Source organism: Typopeltis vanoorti, chromosome 19 (genome assembly GCF_054136105.1).
Source record: "Typopeltis vanoorti isolate ZY-2024b chromosome 19, IOZ_Tvanoo_1.0, whole genome shotgun sequence".
Lineage (NCBI taxonomy): Eukaryota > Metazoa > Arthropoda > Arachnida > Uropygi > Thelyphonidae > Typopeltis > Typopeltis vanoorti.
Window position 1 is genome coordinate 102,336,294 of NC_143567.1, and position 20,707 is coordinate 102,357,000.

A 20,707-nucleotide genomic window follows, 5' to 3' on the forward strand; every position below is an offset into this window, starting at 1 on the left:
AGATCGTTAATCATGGAATCACTGTATGTCACCATGTATTTTTTTTTTATCTGTTTCTGCTTTTTTGCATCTTCCTTTACTGCTTCATGTGTTTTGTTTCTTTTGTTACCTTCCCTGCTGTTTGGCAAGTACTTTTCAAATCTCTGCAGTTCCTGCTATCTTTGATGAGTGATATTGTGAATCACTCATCAAAGCCTCAAAATTTCCAGCATTGTGCTGCACACTTCAGTTTACACACACACACTGCCATTCTCACATTTTTCATACTGCTATCACTATCTTGCATTCGCATCCAGTCTTATTGTCAAGAAATAATACATGTGAATATTTATCATATAGATTTCATGACCGTTTTCTAATCTGTTTAAATTTCCTGGAAAGAGTAAATATTTCCTTGGAATATGAGCTTGAAATATTAGTTTTTTCGGATTGGAAAGTCCAGTCATCATCAAGCTTTAATCAAAATATTTGAGAGCAGATACTCTTAAATCAAGGTCATCAAGGTGCTCAAGATACTCTTAAATTAATGCTCATTCATTTATTCTTAGCATTAACATATCAGTTCCTAGTTGCCTTGTAAAATTTTATGGTCGTTTGCTGCTCCATTGTAATATTCTATTTATTTATTCTTGTATCTTAAATTCAACTGCGTCTTTGTTAACCTTATACATGCTTCACTCCCAGCACCCTATGTCCTAACTAACTCTATGCTGCTTTACTCTTAAATTAACTTTAATCTGCTTAACATATATCTTGCTGTTAATCCCATTGAATCTTATTTCCTTTTCCCACTGCGTAAACTGACTTAGTTATCAGCCTATCCACGATATGCAGGTTACCAATCCTCGCACTAATCAAGCAGAAAATTTTTTTTTTTTTACGGCTACACCATTCTAATTGAAATAATGTAGTTTGAGAATTAAGGTAAGGAATACAGGCAAGATCTTAGTTAATACACATTTTCATATTGCAAGTTGTGGCGATTCTCAATGTAATGTGCATGCAGGTTTGCTAATTTTTTTTAGAGATAGTGCATTGGCAATTGATCAAGCAAGGTAGTTAAACAAGACATTTTATTTAAACCTAGAAAGAATGTACAATACACACATCAGAGGAAATGATATCTCCCTCAGCCTATCTAAATGTAATAGGGGCAACGTACAACTGACTATATTATACACAACTTACTAAACCCCTTCGCAATGATTACTACTCTAAATTAAACATGTAGCTTTTCCTTAAGTGATATCTTAGCTTACTTCCTTCCTTTTTATATTTACAAATCTACAATCAATTTACCCTTTGGTAACATAACTCATTATTTAACATTTTACTAACAAATACCTGTAATCACCCTCATTTCACATACTAATTCGAATTTCACCTTTACAAAGCATTAACAAAATTTGTGCTTACTTACGGTAGCCATTTACATACACATTTCGGTCAATTTTACAATACATCAGTATGTCTTCACCATAGGTTACGATTGTTGCCTAGACGATGTAGCGGTTCTCGCTCTAGGAATTGTCGGACAAGGTTGTAGTGATTCTTCCGTCAGTACTGTTACTGTGATTTTTTCAATGGTAACTGGAAAGGAACTGTCAAAGCCTCCATTATGACTGTGGGTAGTAGCACTATCCTAGCACATTCAAACAGGAGCTCCAAATAATGGCCTTGCCTCCACACACACCTGGAACTCCGTTCTCCAGGAAAGGACAAAACTTGAAATCTAAAAATCGAGAACCTGCTGGCCTGTCTCAGTCATCTTTTATATCTTCTCTAATCCTTTGTTACTATGATGTAGTTTCCAGGATTACCCACTAACATGATGACGTCACTTCGGCTCCCTTCATTTATGGTGCATATTTTTATGTTCGCAAGACGTTACGAACTTTTGTTTTTGCTTAGTCATCATTCTAATCTGGGTTAATCCCCTCTTTTCCGTTTTTCATACAATTCTATGAGAATTAAACTATGCATATTTACAGAAAAATTATTACATTTATTTTATTACAACATAAATTCTATTTTACATATGTTTGGAAACCTCTGTAAAATCGAACTTGGAAAATTAAGTAACTTAGAGATTAATGAATAACTAACTCTTATTTAGAAGTGTTGGTCAAGTGTTAATAAACCATTTAATAACGAACTAGTTTTGCCGGCTATTTCTGTCGGCATCTTCAGCGTACAAATAAGGTAGGCAAAGTAAATTACAAGCTAGATGTTAACTGACAATTCTAATTCAATAACAAAATGGTACTGAGCATGAAATAATATATGTGTCGCAGACACATGATTTACTTGTTGAGAAACATTTTGTAGTTGGCACTGAAGTTCATTTCATGTGTGTCTAGTGATCTGATTAAGGGCTTCCATATATCAGGTAGGATTAAACCTTGATTCCTGTTGAGGTTTTTTGTGGAATGGGCGACTGTAGCTGCTTCTTAGAAGATTCTGGAACGGTAATTTTCTTCTATATAAGGCATATAACATTTATTCCATTCAATAATGTGTCGGTTATAGAGAAGTGGGAAGAAAGGCCATCTTGTCTGTTATTTCTTACATAACCAATGTGTTCCTTTTGTCTTATTTCGAAGCTTCTAGACATCTGACCAATGTAACTACGACCATAGGAACAAGGGATGTTATAAACTCCAGCATACTTGTAGAAAGGATGGAAGTCTTTTGGTGATCTTAGAAATTTCTGAATAGTTTCAATTGGCTTGAAGGTCACTCTAATATTGTGTGGTTTTAGGAGGAGAGCCAGTTTTTTGGAAATGGTACCAATGTATGGAATAGTTATAGTGGTGATATATTGGGTGACATCACGTTGTCTTTGTGGTATATCAGAGAAGAGAATCTTGTTGATGAGTCTTCTAGGGTAGCCATTTAAGGATAGGTTGTTGGATATTGTAGTCAATTCTTCTTGTAGATCATTTTGGTCCATAGAAACTGTATAGCTCTTTTCTTTACATACGAATGATGCTAAGTTTTTGGGAGATGTGGTGTGATGAGCTGAAGTGTAGATAAACGTCCAGTATTTGTAGGTTTTCTATAAACAGAGAAGTTGACACTGTTATTTTCTTGTTTCTTTATTATGATGTCCAGGAATGGTAGCTTGTCCTTTTCAAGTTCTAGTGTGAATTTGATAGTATGGTGGAACGAATTGATTTTGTTTAGGTAATCCAATAGCTCTTCCTTTTTGTGGTTCCATATGATAAAGATGTCATATACATATCTAAACCATGCTGTAGGTTTTGGGTTAATCTGAGATAAGATTTTAGTTTCAAGATCTTCCATAAATATGTCAACACAAGAGGGTGAGAGGAGACTACCCATGGCCAATCCAGTTAATTGTTTGTAAATGGTTTTCTTCCATACGAAATAGTTTGAAGTTAAACAGTGACTAAACAACGAAGTGATGTCTTGTGGGAGCAAATTATCTAAGATGTTGATGACTTCAACTACTGGAATATTGGTAAACAGGGATATAACATCAAGGCTAGCAAGTATATCATCTTCAGAGATTGGGACATTTTTTAATTTTTCAATAAAATGTTGAGAGTTTTTAATATAGGTATCTAAGTTATGGATGTGTTGTTGTAGAAATTTGGCTAGATGTTCAGACAGTAAATAAGTTGGAGAAATCATTCCATCTACAATGGGGCATAATGGGGAGCCATCCTTGTGCACTAATTGGAATGCTGTACAGTCTAGGTGTTAGAGGATGCATAGATTTTAACTTTTTAATTAAATCTGTAGGCCAGTTTGTCATCTGACGCAATAGTTTATTGGTGTCGTTATGATTTTTTAACGTTGGATCTGTATTAAGGACATTATAGACGGACGTATCTGATAACAGATTGTTAAGTTTATCTTCATAGTCTTTTGTGTTTGAGATGACAGTACTATTTCCTTTGTCCACTTTAAATATAATGATGGCTTTGTTATTCTTTAAGTTGAGCAGGGTTCTGTTTTCCATAGGGGTGAAATTTGTGTGTGGAGATCTCGAAGGAGATGAGAGGATTATGCTGCTTTTCAATCTAAGGTCATTAGCTGTAAGTTGTGGTAGTAATGAAATCGCTTTGTCTAAATTGCAGATGAAATCTACTTTGGGTATTTCAACAGTTAAGGCAAAATTGAAGCCTTTTTTGAGAATAGCAATCTCAGGTTTTGTTAGTATGTGTTTTGATTGATTAACGATCACTTGGTTATCCGGTAGAGAAGATTTAGACTCAATATGATTAGTATACAGATAATTGAATTTCTCAATTTGCGTCCGTTTGCTATTTCTGAAGGTTTTATCATAACTTGTGTAAATCATATTATCTAGATGTCACCAAATATCTTCAATGGTATTAGAGATGTCTCTAAAGAGCTCATACCATTTTGAGTCTATTTGGCTTAGTGTAAATCTCATATGATGTATTCTTTCATGTAGAAGGGAGAGTGATGTTTTATGATAAATACGTTTAGCTTGTCTAGAATTAAAAAGTTGTCTGAGACGCAGAAATTTGGGGATAACATTGTTGTCTCGACGAGCATTATTCATATGCTAAAGAAAAGAGCTATACAGTTTACTGCAGACCAAAACGATATACAAGAAGAATTGACTACAATATCCAACGACCTATCCTTAAATGGCTACCCTAGAAGACTCATCAACAAGATTCTCTTCTCTGACATACCACGAAGACGATGTGATGTCATCCAATATATCACCACTATACTATTCCATACGTTGGTACCATTTCCAAAAAACTGGCTCTCCACCTAAAACCACACAATATTAGTGACCTTCAAGCCAATTGAAACTATTTGGAAATTTCTAAGATCACCAAAAGACTTCCATCCTTTCTACAAGTATACTGGAGTTTATAACATCCCTTGTTCCTGTGGTCTTAGTTACATTGGTCAGACGTCTAGAAGCTTCGGTTATGTAAGAAATAACAGACAAGATATATTATTAAAACACTTAAGGAATAGAACAACGTAGTTAAGAATATAAATTAAATTAAACTTTAATAAACCTTAATAAATATTTTCCGAAATATCGGAAAATATTTATTAAGCACGTAACTTTTTTGTAAGTTCCTTTAGAAAATGGCAATGTGACATTGCCGAAATATCGGAAAATATTTATTGAAGTTTAATTTAATTTATATTCTTAACTACGTTGTTCTATTCCTTAAGTGTTTTAATAATGCATAACCAACGTATAAGCCTGTCTACAAGAGACAAGATATATCTGGCCTTTCTTCCCACTTCTCTACAGCCAACCACATTATTGAATGGAATAAAAGTTATATGCCTTATATAGAAGAAAACTACCATTCCAGAATCTTCAAAGAAGTGGCTACAGTCGCCCGTTCTACAAAAAACCTCAACAGGAATCAAGGTTTAATCCTACCTGATATATGGAAGACCTTAATCAGATCACTAGACACACATGAAATGAATTTCAGCACCAACTACAAAATGTTTCTCAACAAGTAAATCATGTATCCGCAACACGTGTATTGTTTCACGCTCAGTACTATTTTGTTATTGAATTAGAATTGTCAGTTAACATCTAGCTTGTAATTTACTTTGCCTACCTTATTTGTACCCTGAAGATGCCGACAGCAATAGCTGGCAAAATTGGTATTAAAGTAAATATTACAGGTATGGTGGAGTGCTGAATATTAATATTCAGCACTCCACCAACAGTCTTGTATTGTATTGTATTTCATTTTTATTTTCTAACATTTTGTACAGTGAGATTGCTGTAAGGAAAGAAACAAGTGAAATGTTTTAGTAAAAATTTTGTTTAAATGTAAAAATCTCATTTTATAATGAGATTTTTTACAGACAGGCATAAATAAATAATAATCCACTAATGCTAAGATGAAAAGCCGAACGGCTATTTTTTTCTGGTGAAGTTGATAAATTAAGGGGATAAAAATCCCTTATTGTTTTTCACCCAGTATGTGAAACTCTAAGATCGAAAACTATGATCTAAGCGTTTCATTAATAAGCATTTTTTCATATTTTGAATTTATGAAAGCTTATTTCATAAATAAGCATTTCAATGAAACGCTTAGATCATAGTTTTCTATCTTAGAGTTTCGCATACTGGCTGAAAAACAATAAGGGATTTTTATCCCCTTAATTAATGCCTTTTATTCCTTGGCCTTAAAATGGCTTTGCCTATCTACTTCCAAATGGAGTAGGCATGACCATTTTTTTTAACCCTATATAACTTTATGGAGACTGAGTGACAGTCACTCTCCATCCTTAGCCAGTCAAAGACAGCTGGCCCAAAAGTGTCAGTGATATTAAACAGCATTCAGTGAAGAGAGTATGGATAGACATAAATTATTAAAAATTAAAAATTATGTATAATAAAAGAAAGTGAAATGCTGTTGTATGTACAAAGAACTCCGAATCAAGGAAACTGTTATTATTAGTAGCAATGTCTTTATTCTGGTTCAGGACACTAGAGTATACAGTGGATTTAAATAGAAAGTGATCACCATTTAGTTTTGAGAAGAATAAAATCGAATATCATTTTGAAAAGAAAATTGTGTGAGTAGTTTTAAAAAGAATTGAAGTTAACTCCTTTCAGAGGTGTACAAGAAAAAATGAAAGAGTTTGAAAACAAGAACCAAAAGTTGGAGCTTCTGTGGTAGACTGTGAAGAAAACCCTCATTGATTCAGCCAGCAAGGCATGAGGTGAGGTTGTCTGTAAAGATAGAGAAATCAGAACTCCATTGTGACCCAAGAAGTTAAAGGGGCAGTGAAGTTAAAGAAGAAAGCTTATAAAGAAAAAGTTCTTGACAAGTAAGTCAGCATATATCCTGAGAGTATATACAGAGAAAGATATAAGAAAGTAAAGCAATGTTTAAAATACTAAATGAAAGATATGGGAAGACTGGTAAGAATATAGAAAGTCAGGAAGGTAGCAAAATATTACGAAGGTTAGTGAAAAAGCTTAGAAAGGAGTTAACATGTCAACTTTATCATCACATTCCATGTGATGATAAAGTTGACATGAAAACTGAAGATACTGGATGTCTGGAGTAATTTTTTAAATTTATTACTTCAATGCTCGACAGGTAGAAGGTCCTGTAGCACATAAATGGCATTGGTGGGCAGGGATCAGGAGCAGAGCAATCTGTCAATATTCTTCTTAAACTGCTGGAGATTGTAGTCCTTTGGAAATGCTTCACAGTGGAGGCTGATCCTGGAATTGAAGTGGATGGAATGAAATAAGACTGGGAGTAACAGGTTCAATGAGTATGTAGTTTGACTGTAAATTACTTTGAAATAATTTCAAAATGAAACAAGCAGTACACTTCACTGATAAAAAAAAAACATTCAAGAGTATTGCAATCAGGAGTATGTTTGTCAGAAAAAAAAAAGGCCATCAAAAACCTGGAATGTGGAAAGGCATTTGAAGTATTTGATCAGAAATGCTAAAAATTTTAGCATTTCTGATCAAATTTTATATCTCTATTTTAGCTAAAATAGAGGTATGAAATTTTTACAATAGCTACATTGCATGATTCAATAGACCTGGTCAGACAGTGGCATTTTGAATAATTGCAGCAGAGCTCTCAATGTGAGAATTACAGAGAAATTTCTGTACTGGGTGTTCTTGGTAAGATTTATGCAAGTCTACTTGAAAAAAGGCTAAGAAAAAATTGTAGAAGGGGAAACTTGGAGAAGAATAAGCTGGATGCAGGCCAAATAGAAGTTTTCAGGATCAGATTTTATCTTAAGACAGATGATTGAAAAATAATGGGAATATAACATAGATCTTATTTAAGTTTGGTAGATCTGGAAAAGGCATATGAAGTACTTTACCATGCCAGTTTTGAAGGTTCCAAGAGTAAAGCTGTTGAAAACTCTATATGGTGTAAATGGGACATTATGTTAAATCCATTGTGAGTCAAGAATGCACATTATCTCCGTTGTTATTCATCATCTATATAGATGACGAATAACAATGGAGATAATGATAATAACAATGATAACAGTGAAGATAATGTAATCTGGATTGCATTATGAAGGAAAATGGCATTAAACCTGATATCAAAATTAGAACGTTCATCTTAGCTCTACTTTATACAGATCGTGGTATTCTTCTTCTGTCCTCAACGTTATGGTTGGTGGGATAGCAATATGCTACTTTACTACTGATTATAATGATGATTATGGAACAAGGTGGTTTTCCATTGCCTTCCTTGTCCTATTTATGTCTTTATGTATTTATGTCTATAGATGTAATCTATAGACATAAATACAAAGAACAAACACATCTATAGACATAAAAGTATTTATGTCTATAGATGTGTTTGTTCATGGGATTGCTTTGCCTGTTTTGAAGGATGAAAAACCCTATTTCCTGGAAAAAAACTTCCACGTCTTAAATAAAACCTATAGAAGTCTGTACGATTCCCTGACGAAATTGAATAACTGCTGTAATAAATTGCATATGAAAATCAGCAATAAAAAAATGACTGCCTATGAAAACAGGCAGGAATTGAAAATATCAACTGCATCCTAAATGGAGAATCTATAGAACAAATAAAACATTTTGGGGAATTAGGCAAAATTTTTAGTGATGACAGCAAATTAAATATGGAAATAGATAATAGAATTTGCAAAGCTGGTATAGTAGGAAGTTAAAGAATAAATTTATATGGAATAAGAGAGAAGTTAGTCAAAACACTAAACTATCTCTATACAAGTGAGCAGAGTTAATCTTTGGTGTTATGGTCACTTAACCAGAATAGGAGAGGAAATATTAGCAGAACAAGTGTTTTTTTTGGCAGAGAAGAAACTTAGGAAGACCAACATCCTTTTTGATTAATACTGTAAGGAGTGCCTTAGAAGACTAAAGAATAAGATCTGACAGTATTGGAATCCTGACAGATAACAGAACTAAGTTGGTGAAAAATTTTTGATAAGGAGTTAATAAGAAGTTTGGTGAGCTAGAAAAAGTTGTTGATATATAGAAGGAAGAATGTAGTGAAAAAGCAGAACTCTGTGTTAATTTGCAAATTTTAAAGATAAAGGTTTATTCACTATCACATGCAACATATGAGCAGAAAGAAAGCTGGCAACATAACTGTTAAAGTTAGAAGACAGATCTTTTGATGGATGTTTATTTATTGGGCCTTTCTACTAAACCTAATCAAATGTTTAATAGTATCAAGAGCAACCATTTTTTCCAAACTTTCTCATGACATTTGTTCAGAGATTAGTGATGACATGCAAGATCTCTTGTTGATTAACAATTTTGGCTGAATTATATATATAAAATCATCAGCAATCATTTATTAGTTGAAGGTTTCACGTGGCATAGAAGTTGACTGTGATGAGCTTCTCCATTATTTTAGAAAGAACTAAAGTGAGAGCAATTGGACAGTAATTTGATGTTAAAGATTTGTCATCCTTCTTAGGAATTGGCTGAATATTTTTGACAAATTGAAACATAATTAGACATAAAAAAATTTAATACAGTGGAAAACTTAATTAAAGGTTGTATAAAATTTTTGCCCAAATATTTAAGGGCATCTTTTGTGTAACTTCAAATATTAAACAAGGCCTAAGTACAATAGTGAAGAATCAAATGAAGTATGTCACTTACATGTGAATAAAGTTTTAATATATGTTTAAAAAATGAACTAAGGTGAGATGTGGGTAGATAAGGAGATAACTTATTCCCATTGGATCTGTTCAGATTGGAGTGAAGTAGCAAGATTCCACAGCTTTCTTCATATATAAAAAAATATACAATTCGACAGAATTGTATATTTGGAGAAGATGGCATGTTCAGCAAGTCCATTTTTCCTCCTTGTGTAATTTAATATAACTTAAATGTTCTTCATAATAAACATTTGCAGATCTGCCAATTTGGTTTGGTATGATAAACTATTTGTACAATGAATTTGATAGACGCCATTGGTCTAAGGGGAAGTTTATCCTTTTCAGAGCTTTGTAAGGACATGTTCTCATCATTGATTCTTTAGTATTCTATTTGTACCTTCTTTAAATTTCGAATTCATACTGAAGATGCCTTTGATACTTGAATATTTTATGCAATGAAACTTTAATTTTATTAATTTTTATTTGAATAAGCTGAATCTGAATTAATTTTCATTTTCTGGATTAATGAATACCAGTAGAATAGAAGAATTTAAAACAGGAGTCAGACCTGGAGCAAATATTACAATCAGAGGAATTTTCTATGGACTGTGAGACTTTTGGCTATCCGTATCTGAAAAGATTCCTCTGATCTAATTCCAGGAAAAAAATAAAGATGATCTTAAATATTTATAATAATTCTAATAAAAATAATTGTGTTCACATCCATATTAAGAAGTGCTACAGAATTTGTAGACCATATGGATGTTGGCATGAAGTTTTCAGCATAAATTTGAAAACTGCTGTAGTCTTATCTTAAGTTATAGTCTTAAGCTTTAATTTACTTTTTTTGATACCTAACTTTCTTTTGAAGAAATAATGGAAAGTTCAAAGCTATTTTTAAAAGTATTTTAGTTAAACCTTCTTTAACTGCTTTGTTTTATAGTTGAGGATACTTTAAGTTCTGTGCTGGATGAATCTGGTGATGAAGAGGAACAAGAAGCTGTTGTAACCCAAGTCCTTGATGAAATTGGTATTGAAATTTCAGGAAAGGTGAGTAATTATCAGAAACTTATAATTTTTTTTTTTTTTTTTCAGTTAGATGTTTACATTTTGCCAATGCATAATTTGGAAATGGACCAGTGTTTTGGTAAAATAGTTCTTTAGTTTCTTGATTTGAATATAAAAAAAATTCAAAGCTATGGACAAATACCAGTATAATAGAAAAATCTAAAAAAAGCAATAAATACAAAACAGGAGTGAGACCTGGAGCACACATTACAATCTGAGGAATGCTCTATGGACTCTGAGACTTTTGGCTATCCAAATCTGAAAAGATTTGGAAAAAGATTTCCTGGAAGTAAATTCCTCTGATCTGCTTCCAGGAAAAAATAAAGATGATATTAAATAATTATAATAATACTAATAAAAATACAGTTGACCCTTGAAGAACACAGGTTTGAACTGCACAAGTCCACTTATCAGAGGTTTTTTTTTTTTTTTTTTTTTGAATAAATATATTCAAAACATTTTTTGGGGATTTGTGCCAATTTGAAAAAACTCACAGATGAACCATGTGGTTTAGAAATATCGAAAAAAAAAGAAAAAGTTAGGTATGTCATGAATGAATAAAATATATGTCGATACTAGTCTATTTTATAATTTTCTACCATAAAATATACACAGATCTATTATATCAAGTTAAAAATTTATCAAAACTTGCACACACAAATACTTATAGACCATATGGCACCATTTGCAGTTGAGAAATGTAAACAAATGTACAGTATTAAATCATAACTGCCTAAAATTAACTTATTAATTAGTTAAATTAATTAATTAGCATAAAAATAAAAAATTTATAACTATTCATTCATTAGTGTATAGGCTAAGCAGTAGCAAAGCAATCATATCTATTTTACTAGGCTACCATAAAGCCTAGAATGAATTCTACTACGAATCGTTATACCTGTAAATAAATATTTTTTTTCCCATTATCTTTTCATTTTTTATGTCTAGTGTTATTAATATGTATAACATCTACAGTGTTTTGTATCATATAAGACAATATTGATGTAGGTACTGACAGGCATACGATTCATCTTATAAACAGATGACATAAACTTATGGTACCGATAAATACAATACAGTACTGTAAATGTTTTTCACTTCCTTATGATTTTTTTAATAACATTTTCTTTTCTCTAGCTCACGTTATTGCAAGAATATAGTATATAATACATACATACCATATAAAATATGTGTTAATTGACTGCTTATGTTATCAATATTCTGGTCAACAGTAGGCTGTTGTAGTAAGTTTTTTGGGAAGTCAAAAGTTATACGCAGATTTTCAAACAACATGGTGGGGATCAGCACCCCGTATTATTCAAGGGCCAACTGTAATTGTATTCATATCCATATTAAAAAGTGTTACAGATTTGTAGACTATAATGATGGTGGCATGAAGTTTGCAACATTAAAGACCACTTTAACATGACCATTAATAAAAAAAAAACATATACATACATCTAGCTAAAAACAACAATAATGATAACAAAAAAAAAAAAGAGACAGTTAATTTAAAGAATTAGCAAAATTAATTGAACAGAATTTTATATTGTTTTATAGTTAGCACTTAAACTAATGAAAAGGTTCAACCAAAGCCCCTACAGGTAGTGTGTTAAAAGAAGTTTACGGTAGCAAACTATTTCCTATAGTTCCTATGAATTTACTATAGTGAGAGCTGACTGTGTGTGTGTGTGTGCATACATTTATTTATTTAATGTGAATTCTATCCAGGAAATGTTATAAACTGATGGTATATCAGTATTATTAACATAGGTGGACTAAAGGTTAAGTTAAAGCTTCTTTGTATGGTAACATTACCATGAAGGTCATAACTAGAGGATTTTGTCTTATTTTGAAATATCATTGTATGGTAAGTCAGTGACCAAATTACTATCCATTTGCTCTTACTTCATTTTCATTCGGTTCTTAATAGCCAATTTCTTTACCACCTTGGGAGGCCCACCAACTAATTAATAAGCATTATGATGGATTTCACCACTCTTGACCATAACAAATCTCCTAGCTATCACCAACATCTTTGGATGTGAGCCTTGGAAAGGCTGGAAACATAATTGCTCTTGATATTTCTAGCATTTGATTGGTTCCAACAAGGATGCCTGTAAACTACCACTTTATGGTCTGCCTTCTACCCTTTACAGCTGGTTGCAAGATTCATCTCTTATTATTCACTACATATCCTTTCATCAGATTTCTCCCATCATTGGAGTACATCATCGCTTTGTATTTTCACTTCCTCTCTTTCTCCTGTACATAAATAACATCTCGCTGACCTCAAATCCTATTGATAAAATAAGAAATGTGGACATTAGGAATAGTTAAAGGAGTAGAAAGTATTGAAGAAATGCTTTTAAACTCTTGCTTGAATTGGCTTGGATGTCTAACTAAAATGAATTTAGGAGGAATTACCCAGAAGAATGTATGAAATGAAATTTGAGTGAAGGAGACCAAGAAGAAGACCACAGAAAAGGTGGAGAGTCCAGATAAAGGGGGGGGGGGAAAGAAAGAGACCTGAACTGGTACTGTGTTCTTGAATGAAGAATTTGGGAGAATAGAAAGAAACAGAGGGATTTGATCTGCTGGAGAAGAAGAAAAATGAATCCAATAAAGATTGTAGAGAAACAGTTTAATTATTAAAATGGAATTTTTAGTGAAAATGGCAAATTAAATATGGAAATGAACAAGAAAATAAATAAAGATGTATATGAGGGATTCAACTGAATAATTTTATATAGAATAATAGATTTCGTAGATTTTCAGATTGCAAAATCTGAAAATAGCTGTATACCTGACACTGTTCAAACTACTTTTAAGTTATGGATCTGAGAGCTGGGTTAGAAATAAAACACTTGATCAAAGACTGGAGACCACAGATATGAGAGTTCTGAGAAAGATTAGGAGAGTGAACAGATGACATCAATGTCAGTATTATTTAAAAAATGATACTAACCCTTTAACTGCTACAGTCGAGTTAACTCGAGCATGGAAAAAAATGGCGACCTTGCTAAGATCGAGTTAACTCGATTTGAACTTTCAGTATGTAATACTCATTTAATTTAGTTTGTGAAAGCATTTGAATTGAGCAGGCTTATAGTGCCATCTCTTAGGATTAGAAGGAACTAATTTCCAAGCTTCTGTCTGCTTTGTGGTGCTATCTTCTTAAAAAATTGTGAGACCATGCACAGTGTTATCACAGCCATCCTTGACAATAGGAGCCAGGCGATCATGTGATGCGGTGATTCCATGGTTAGTAAAAATGGCTTCAACAAGCAGACAGCAGCGTTCTCTTACTGAGGTGGAATTAGTAGAAGTATTAGAAACTTTACCTTCCGATTTATCAGATTTCAATGATAATGATGATTATTTTTTAGAAAATAGTGAAAATAGTGATAGTGAAAGTTCAGATAACGAACCACTAGCACCAATGCATCCGCGAAAAAGAAATCATACTGACGACGCTTTATTGTTTCAATGGCGTGATACAAATTTTCGTCCAACAGTTCACCAATTCAATCATGATAATTCAGGTATTTCAGCAATTATAGATGATGGTTCAACTGTTTTTGATTTTTTTCAAACTATTTTTCCCCCTTCATATATTGCAACATATTGCTGATGAAACTAATAAATATTATGTAGTTTTGACTCAGAAACTACCACCATCACCCCAATCTTGTTTGCAAAAATGGAAAAATACTACCCCAGAGGAATTATATATATTTTTTGGAATCATAATGCTTATGGCTAGGGTAAAAAAAACTAACAATAGCAGAATATTGGTCCAATATTCTGTTCAGGGACAGATTCCTTTTATTTTTATGTATTTTACATTTCAATGACAATGAAACTCAGGTTCCGGGACAAAGACTACACAAACTACAACCAATTATTGATCATCTGAGAAAAACCAAAAACCTACAGTGAAATATTTACCCCTTTTCAAAATATATGTATTGACGAGAGCTTAGTACTGTTCGAGGGCTGCCTCCAGTTCAAACAGTACATTCCTTCGAAAAGACATAGATTCGGGATCAAAGTTTTTGTGTTGTGTGACTGTCAGACTGGATATGTGTTAGATTTTGTAGTGTACACAGGGGAAACTACAGACATTATTCCAGAATGTGAATTTGGGATTTCTGGGGCCGTGGTGCAAACCCTAGTGGCAAAGTATTTTCAGAAAGGGCACACATTGTGGTTAGACAATTGGTATTCTGGCCCTCTTCTGTACGACTGGCTACATAAAAATGGTACCGATGCATGTGGGACTGTTAGGAAAAACAGGAAAGGGTTGCCGAAACTAACAAAAAAATTAGACAAAGGACAGGTAGAATCCAGACACACCAATAATATGATGGTGGTAAAATGGATTGATAAACGAGAAGTTTGTATGTTGACCACACTCCACACAGACTATGAAACAATTAGGGAAAGTTGACAGGACAACAAACACACCAATAATGAAACCTGAGTGTGTCATGGATTATAATAGGAATATGGGGGCTGTGGACAGGACAGACATGATAGTCAGTTCTCTTGAATGTGTGCGAAAGGCCTTCAAATGGCATAGAAAATTCTTTTTCCATTTCTTGGATCTCGCTGTTCTCAATTCACATATTTTGTATAATGTACATACTGGTTAAAATATCACACATGCTAATTTTCAATTGACTCTCATCAGAGAAATTTTTCAAAAGTTCCACATGCTAAGACTGACCACTACATCTGGATGACCATCACAGAGTGATGAACTCCTCAGACTGAGGGAAAGACATTTCCTAATACCTGTGCCACCCACACCCAAGAAAGCAAATTCCACTAGGCATTGTCATGTGTGTTCAAATACCACATTGGAGCATAGAAAAAGAAAAGTGCTGGTATATGTGTGCCAATTGTGACATAGCCTTATGTGTACACTTCTGCTTTCAAAATTACCACACACACTACTAAAGTATTGAAGTATTTTTGGAGAGGTGTTTCTCACTTGAAGTTATGTGTGACATTATTTGACATGGAATAAACAAATAAATTTCAAGATAAATTTTGGACATCCCTAACTTGAAAATAAAATTCCTATATAACAGTTTTGTTCAGTGACTTCAATTTATACAAGAAAACAGTGCAAAAATGTGTAATACATTTTATAATAATATGAATAGTTACTATAATATTTTATAATTGTAAAAATAACTCAACAAGGAGGGTCATACTGGTTATTTAATATCTCAGCAGTTAACAGGTTAAGAAAAAACTTATCATTGTTAGAATTCAGGAAAGTGTTAGCAAAGCTAATCTCAGGTAGTATGATTCTTGTAGATAAACTTATACATTAGTAATACATGACTGTCAGATTTTAGGGAAATGCAACGTATACTAGAATACTTCCTATAAACAGATAGGAAATATTCTAGTATAGAGAGATAGAGGAGACAGCCATGGGTTCTCCACTCTCTCTCTCTCCACCCCTGGCCAACTTCTTTAGGGAGACCTTTGAAGAAAAGCCTTAAACTCGGCTCCACATAAACCTACTGTTTTGCTATGCTATGTAGATGATGTGTTCGTTATTTGGCTGCATGGCTTGGATACACTCCACAACTTCTTAACACACTTAAACAATCGACACCCCAGGATCCAGTTTACCTTGGAGAAGGAAAACAATTACAATCTGCCTTTCCTAGATCACTCTGATTATATACCAGCCTGATGGATCCCTGGCTTTCTCTGTTTAGAGAAAACCTACACATACAGGTAAATACATTCACCAGTAATATCCCCCCCCCCCCAACAATATGGGATTATAAAAACCCTATATAACAGGGCAAAATTAATCAGTTCAGATAACAATGCCCTAACTACTGAACCTAACTCTCTCCACCCCTGGCCAACTTCTTTATGGAGACCTTTGAAGAAAAGCCTTAAACTTGGCTCCATATAAACCTACTGTTCGGCTACGCTATGTAGATGATGTATAACATGATGTTAAGAACCATATTCTTAACACCTTCGTAGCCAATGGCTACAACCCCAAAAAATATTAAAACCAATTAACCACAACCCCCCTCCATAACAGACATTACTCTAAATGTATCATCATTCCTTATATCTGCGGTACTTCTGAAAAGGTAACAAAAATCCTAAAAAAATAAGACCTGACAACTTGTTACAAACCATATAAAAAATTGGCATCTCTTATCTGCTCTGCCAAAGACCAGCCACTTCCCCTACACCTACCTGGAGTATACCAGGTCCCTTGTAGTTGCAAACTGCCCTACTACAGCCAAACAGGCTGGACAGCTAATATCAGGATATCTGAACATAAGGACTATATCCAGTTCCACCAATACAGCCACTCAGGACTTGCTGACCATGCTTTGGGCACCTGCCACAAGATACGCTAGAAGAAAGCCACTTTTACTACACTGCAGCAAGTATAAATATTAGAGATTATTCCTGTAATCAGCCTCAGCTCTCAAAAAAACTCTCCAAACCTCAATAAATTCAGATGCATGAGACTTCCCCAAATATGGGAAGCTTGCATTCTAAGAACATCAGCCCAACAGCCAAGACAACCCAATTTAGCCCACTAGGGGGGCACCTTTAGGACTCCAGGACCGACTTCAGTTGTTTTCTTCAGCCATATTTGTTTAGTGTTAGTGCCTGTGTGCACATATGATTATTTTATGTTCCCTGAAGATGGTAACATTACCGAAATATAGGAAGTATTAATTAAAGTTATTAATTAATATTCTAGCATACGTTGTCTTTCCCTAAAATCTGACACTCAGGTAGTATGGTCACCTGAACAGAATGGGAGAGTAAAGATTAGCAAAGCAAGTGTTCTTTGTGAGGTTGGCAGGAAAAAAAAAAGACCAAGATGTAAGTGGATTGATACAGTAAAAAGTACATTAGAAGACAGAAAGATAAGATCTGATAATATTGGAGTCTTGACAGATAACAGATTAATCTGGAAGGAAATTGTTGATTGGAAAGTACATCATTACTATCATAATATCCTGTACATTTGAAGGTGTATATCAGGAATTTGATGATGAGAAAGAAATGAAGAGATTTGATCCACCTGAACAGACAGTTTCTGTTGGAATAGTTCTTCCTAAGGAGGAGGTTTGAAACATGTCAGTGCACTTTATTCTTCTTCTTCATTTGCAAAAATTTTTTTATGTTACTCCCAGTCATAAAAATGTGGTAAAACTTATAGAACTTTAGTATTATAATTGGGCTAAGGATATTTCTTTTCTGTTTTTGTTAATTGTATATGATTTTAATTATTTTTTAAATAAACTGAAACCCCTCTTCTAAAGATTAAAAATCGCTTGAAATTTTTTCAAGCCATTTTTGGCTTCCATTAAGCAGGATGGTGGTCCCACACCAGATGATGAAATTCATCTCCCGCCAAAGTATGATTACAAACATCCATACTCACAGTGGGATTCAAACCTGCAATTTGTTGATTGGAGTGTTGATGCACTGACCACTAAGGACCAATATGAATGGCAAATAAATTATTGGAAACTTTAAGATCTTCCACAATGTCTGAAACTCTGATCTCTTTTCTATTCTTCATCTTATGAACTTTACTGCTATCAAACGTATTCTGCACTTTTTTCTCACTAGAAAGATCTTATTTCAACTTCTTTTTACTCTTAATAATATCCAGATCTCCCAATATAATCAGATTTCTCCTTAACTGAGTTACAACCCTAGCCTTTCCTGGGTCAAATTGCTTCTTCACTTTCCAAAAAACTAGTTACTTTTCCATTCTAAACAATGTGAGAATTGTTTAGAATGGAAAACTTCTCACATTGTTTCATAGCCGAACATAGAAACTGTATAAAGTTCGGCAAGTCCAAGCGTAAGCAAATACCTGGATAGTGCAGCACCTAACCCATTTGGTAGTGCAACACTGAGGCAACTCATAGTAAGGGTGGAGCAAACTCCGTTCACTTTTCTTGGTATTTACCCATAATGTGAAACCCAGCTCCTAGGAACTGTGTTACTGTTCTGCATTATGAGACTTATCACTACACAGACCGGTTTCAACCTTTATTGAGGTCTCATCAGTGAGTAAGAATGGGAGTTCATGTCTCTCATCATCGGCCTTTGGAGTATAAAGAGTGCTGAGGGTCAGCAGGTAGTAAGAGGGGAGGAGAACAAAAGGTAGAGTATGTAACCAAGAGGTTATGGCTAAACGGCCTGTACATGTCATCTCTTCTCCTGTTCTAAAAAAAACTTTAAACGTACTTTACTTTACCTCATAGCTTAAACTAGATTAAACCAGGTGTCTGAAGATGTCATCTCCTAACACCTATTGCTCTATATATATAAAAAAAAACAAAAAAAAACGTGACTTAAATTAAATTAAACCAGGTGTCTGTAGACGTCTCCTGTTCCTACAAGAAAGAAAAACTGAAAACATTTTATACTTAAATTATATAGGATTGTATTTTGGAACTTAACTGATTAGCTTAGTGCCAAATTAAAGGGATCCATTGTTTTGAAGGGCGACTGAGGGGAGAAAAAAAAACCTGAGAATGGAAATTTGGGGGAAGAACCTGGCCCGAGTGATGCAGCTCACGAGGAGCCTCGATGTAAGCCTTCGCTGCTTGGGTTCTTAGGCCGACCCCCTCCTATTTGTTGAACTGTAAGCCCCGTGGATTACCTTATAGGAAGATATAGGGTTTTATTTGCCTCTGTATAAGGAAACATATTATGGGTGGTTTGCACCATTTGTTTACAAATTTGTAATCTCCTAGGAGATGCCTTTCTTGGGCTAGAAACTTTGGCAGATAGAAATAGAGCCCGCTTAAGACTCTTGCATAGATTATGCTTTCGTCCCGTATCTGGGACTTTTTCCGCACTTTCCAGATGTGATACTTGATCACGTTGATCAGAAAAATTATGAATTTTTGGATTTTTTCTGACCGGAGGGGGGAATTGCGGATGTACGACCTCCTCCAGTATCAGCATCGGGTTCCCAACACTGTACTTAGTCTTTGCCAGACACGTTGGGCGGGGGGGGAACAAAAGTAAAAGAAGTGTCCCACCATTTCAACACTCTGGCAGACATCACAGAAGGGGTCGCACAGACTTGGTCTATAGCAGGACTTTACCAGTTTCACAGGGAGTTGTCCGTAGGCTATTCGCCATGCTAAATCCCTGTGAAACACTGTCTCCAGCTATTCCTGATGTTTTGGAATAGGATTTCCATATTTGTATCTAAATTTGGCTTATCACATCTGGAAAGCTGGAAAAATTCCCAGTATACTGCTTGTGATTTTAATTTTAATAAATCTATTCCCTCTGTTTTAAATTTTTTGATGTGTTTACTAAGTGAATAATACCAGTTAGGCACAACCTCCGCGCAGGGACCAGCATGACCCGTGATCCCAAAGTAGGAAAGGAAATGTCCTAGGAAGTATTTAATTAAGTTGCCTGAAATATGGTTAGATTTTAAAGCCTTTCATATGGTTTTAAGAGTATTTGCGTAAAATAAACATTTAAAACTGGTAAGTGAGAATCCCCCTTGAATGCTTTTTAATTTTAGGTAGTCTTTCCTGACTTCGTGTTTTCTATTATTCTAGAAAAATTCTATCAATGGTTGTAAAGCTGATTTTCTTCTATTCCCTTAACATCAGTGATATTAATGGTATGCATGTACATTGGCTTAATAATGGTTTTGATAATTATTGCTATTCCGTAGAGAAATAGTTTGGTTTAAACAGTTTTAGTTTTTCCGCGCAGGCTTCCAATAGTTTTGAGATGGGCAGTACTGGAGTCGCGGGAAAGGGAAAGCCAAGTAATGTAAGATAATTATGGGAATCTCCAAAAATTTTAATTTTAGTTTTTTGGGAGTTTACGTGGAGACCACTGATTATGCTGAATTTTTGCAAAGTGCCAAAATAGATGTAGATGGACTCAGAGTCTCTGAGCGTAGCCACTACATCATCGGCATATGCTACAATGT

The 20,707-nt window shown here is 34.1% G+C and overlaps 1 protein-coding gene across 1 annotated transcript in view; it reads left to right on the forward strand.

Moving 5' to 3' along the window:
* Positions 1–20,707, forward strand: part of CHMP2B (Charged multivesicular body protein 2b) — a 67,935-nt gene that overhangs the window by 40,921 nt on the left and 6,307 nt on the right. Inside the window, exon 7 of the mRNA XM_090409174.1 lies at positions 10,586–10,692. Within this exon, the coding sequence (XP_090265300.1) occupies positions 10,586–10,692 (107 nt within the window). The remainder of the gene's footprint in view (positions 1–10,585; positions 10,693–20,707) is intronic.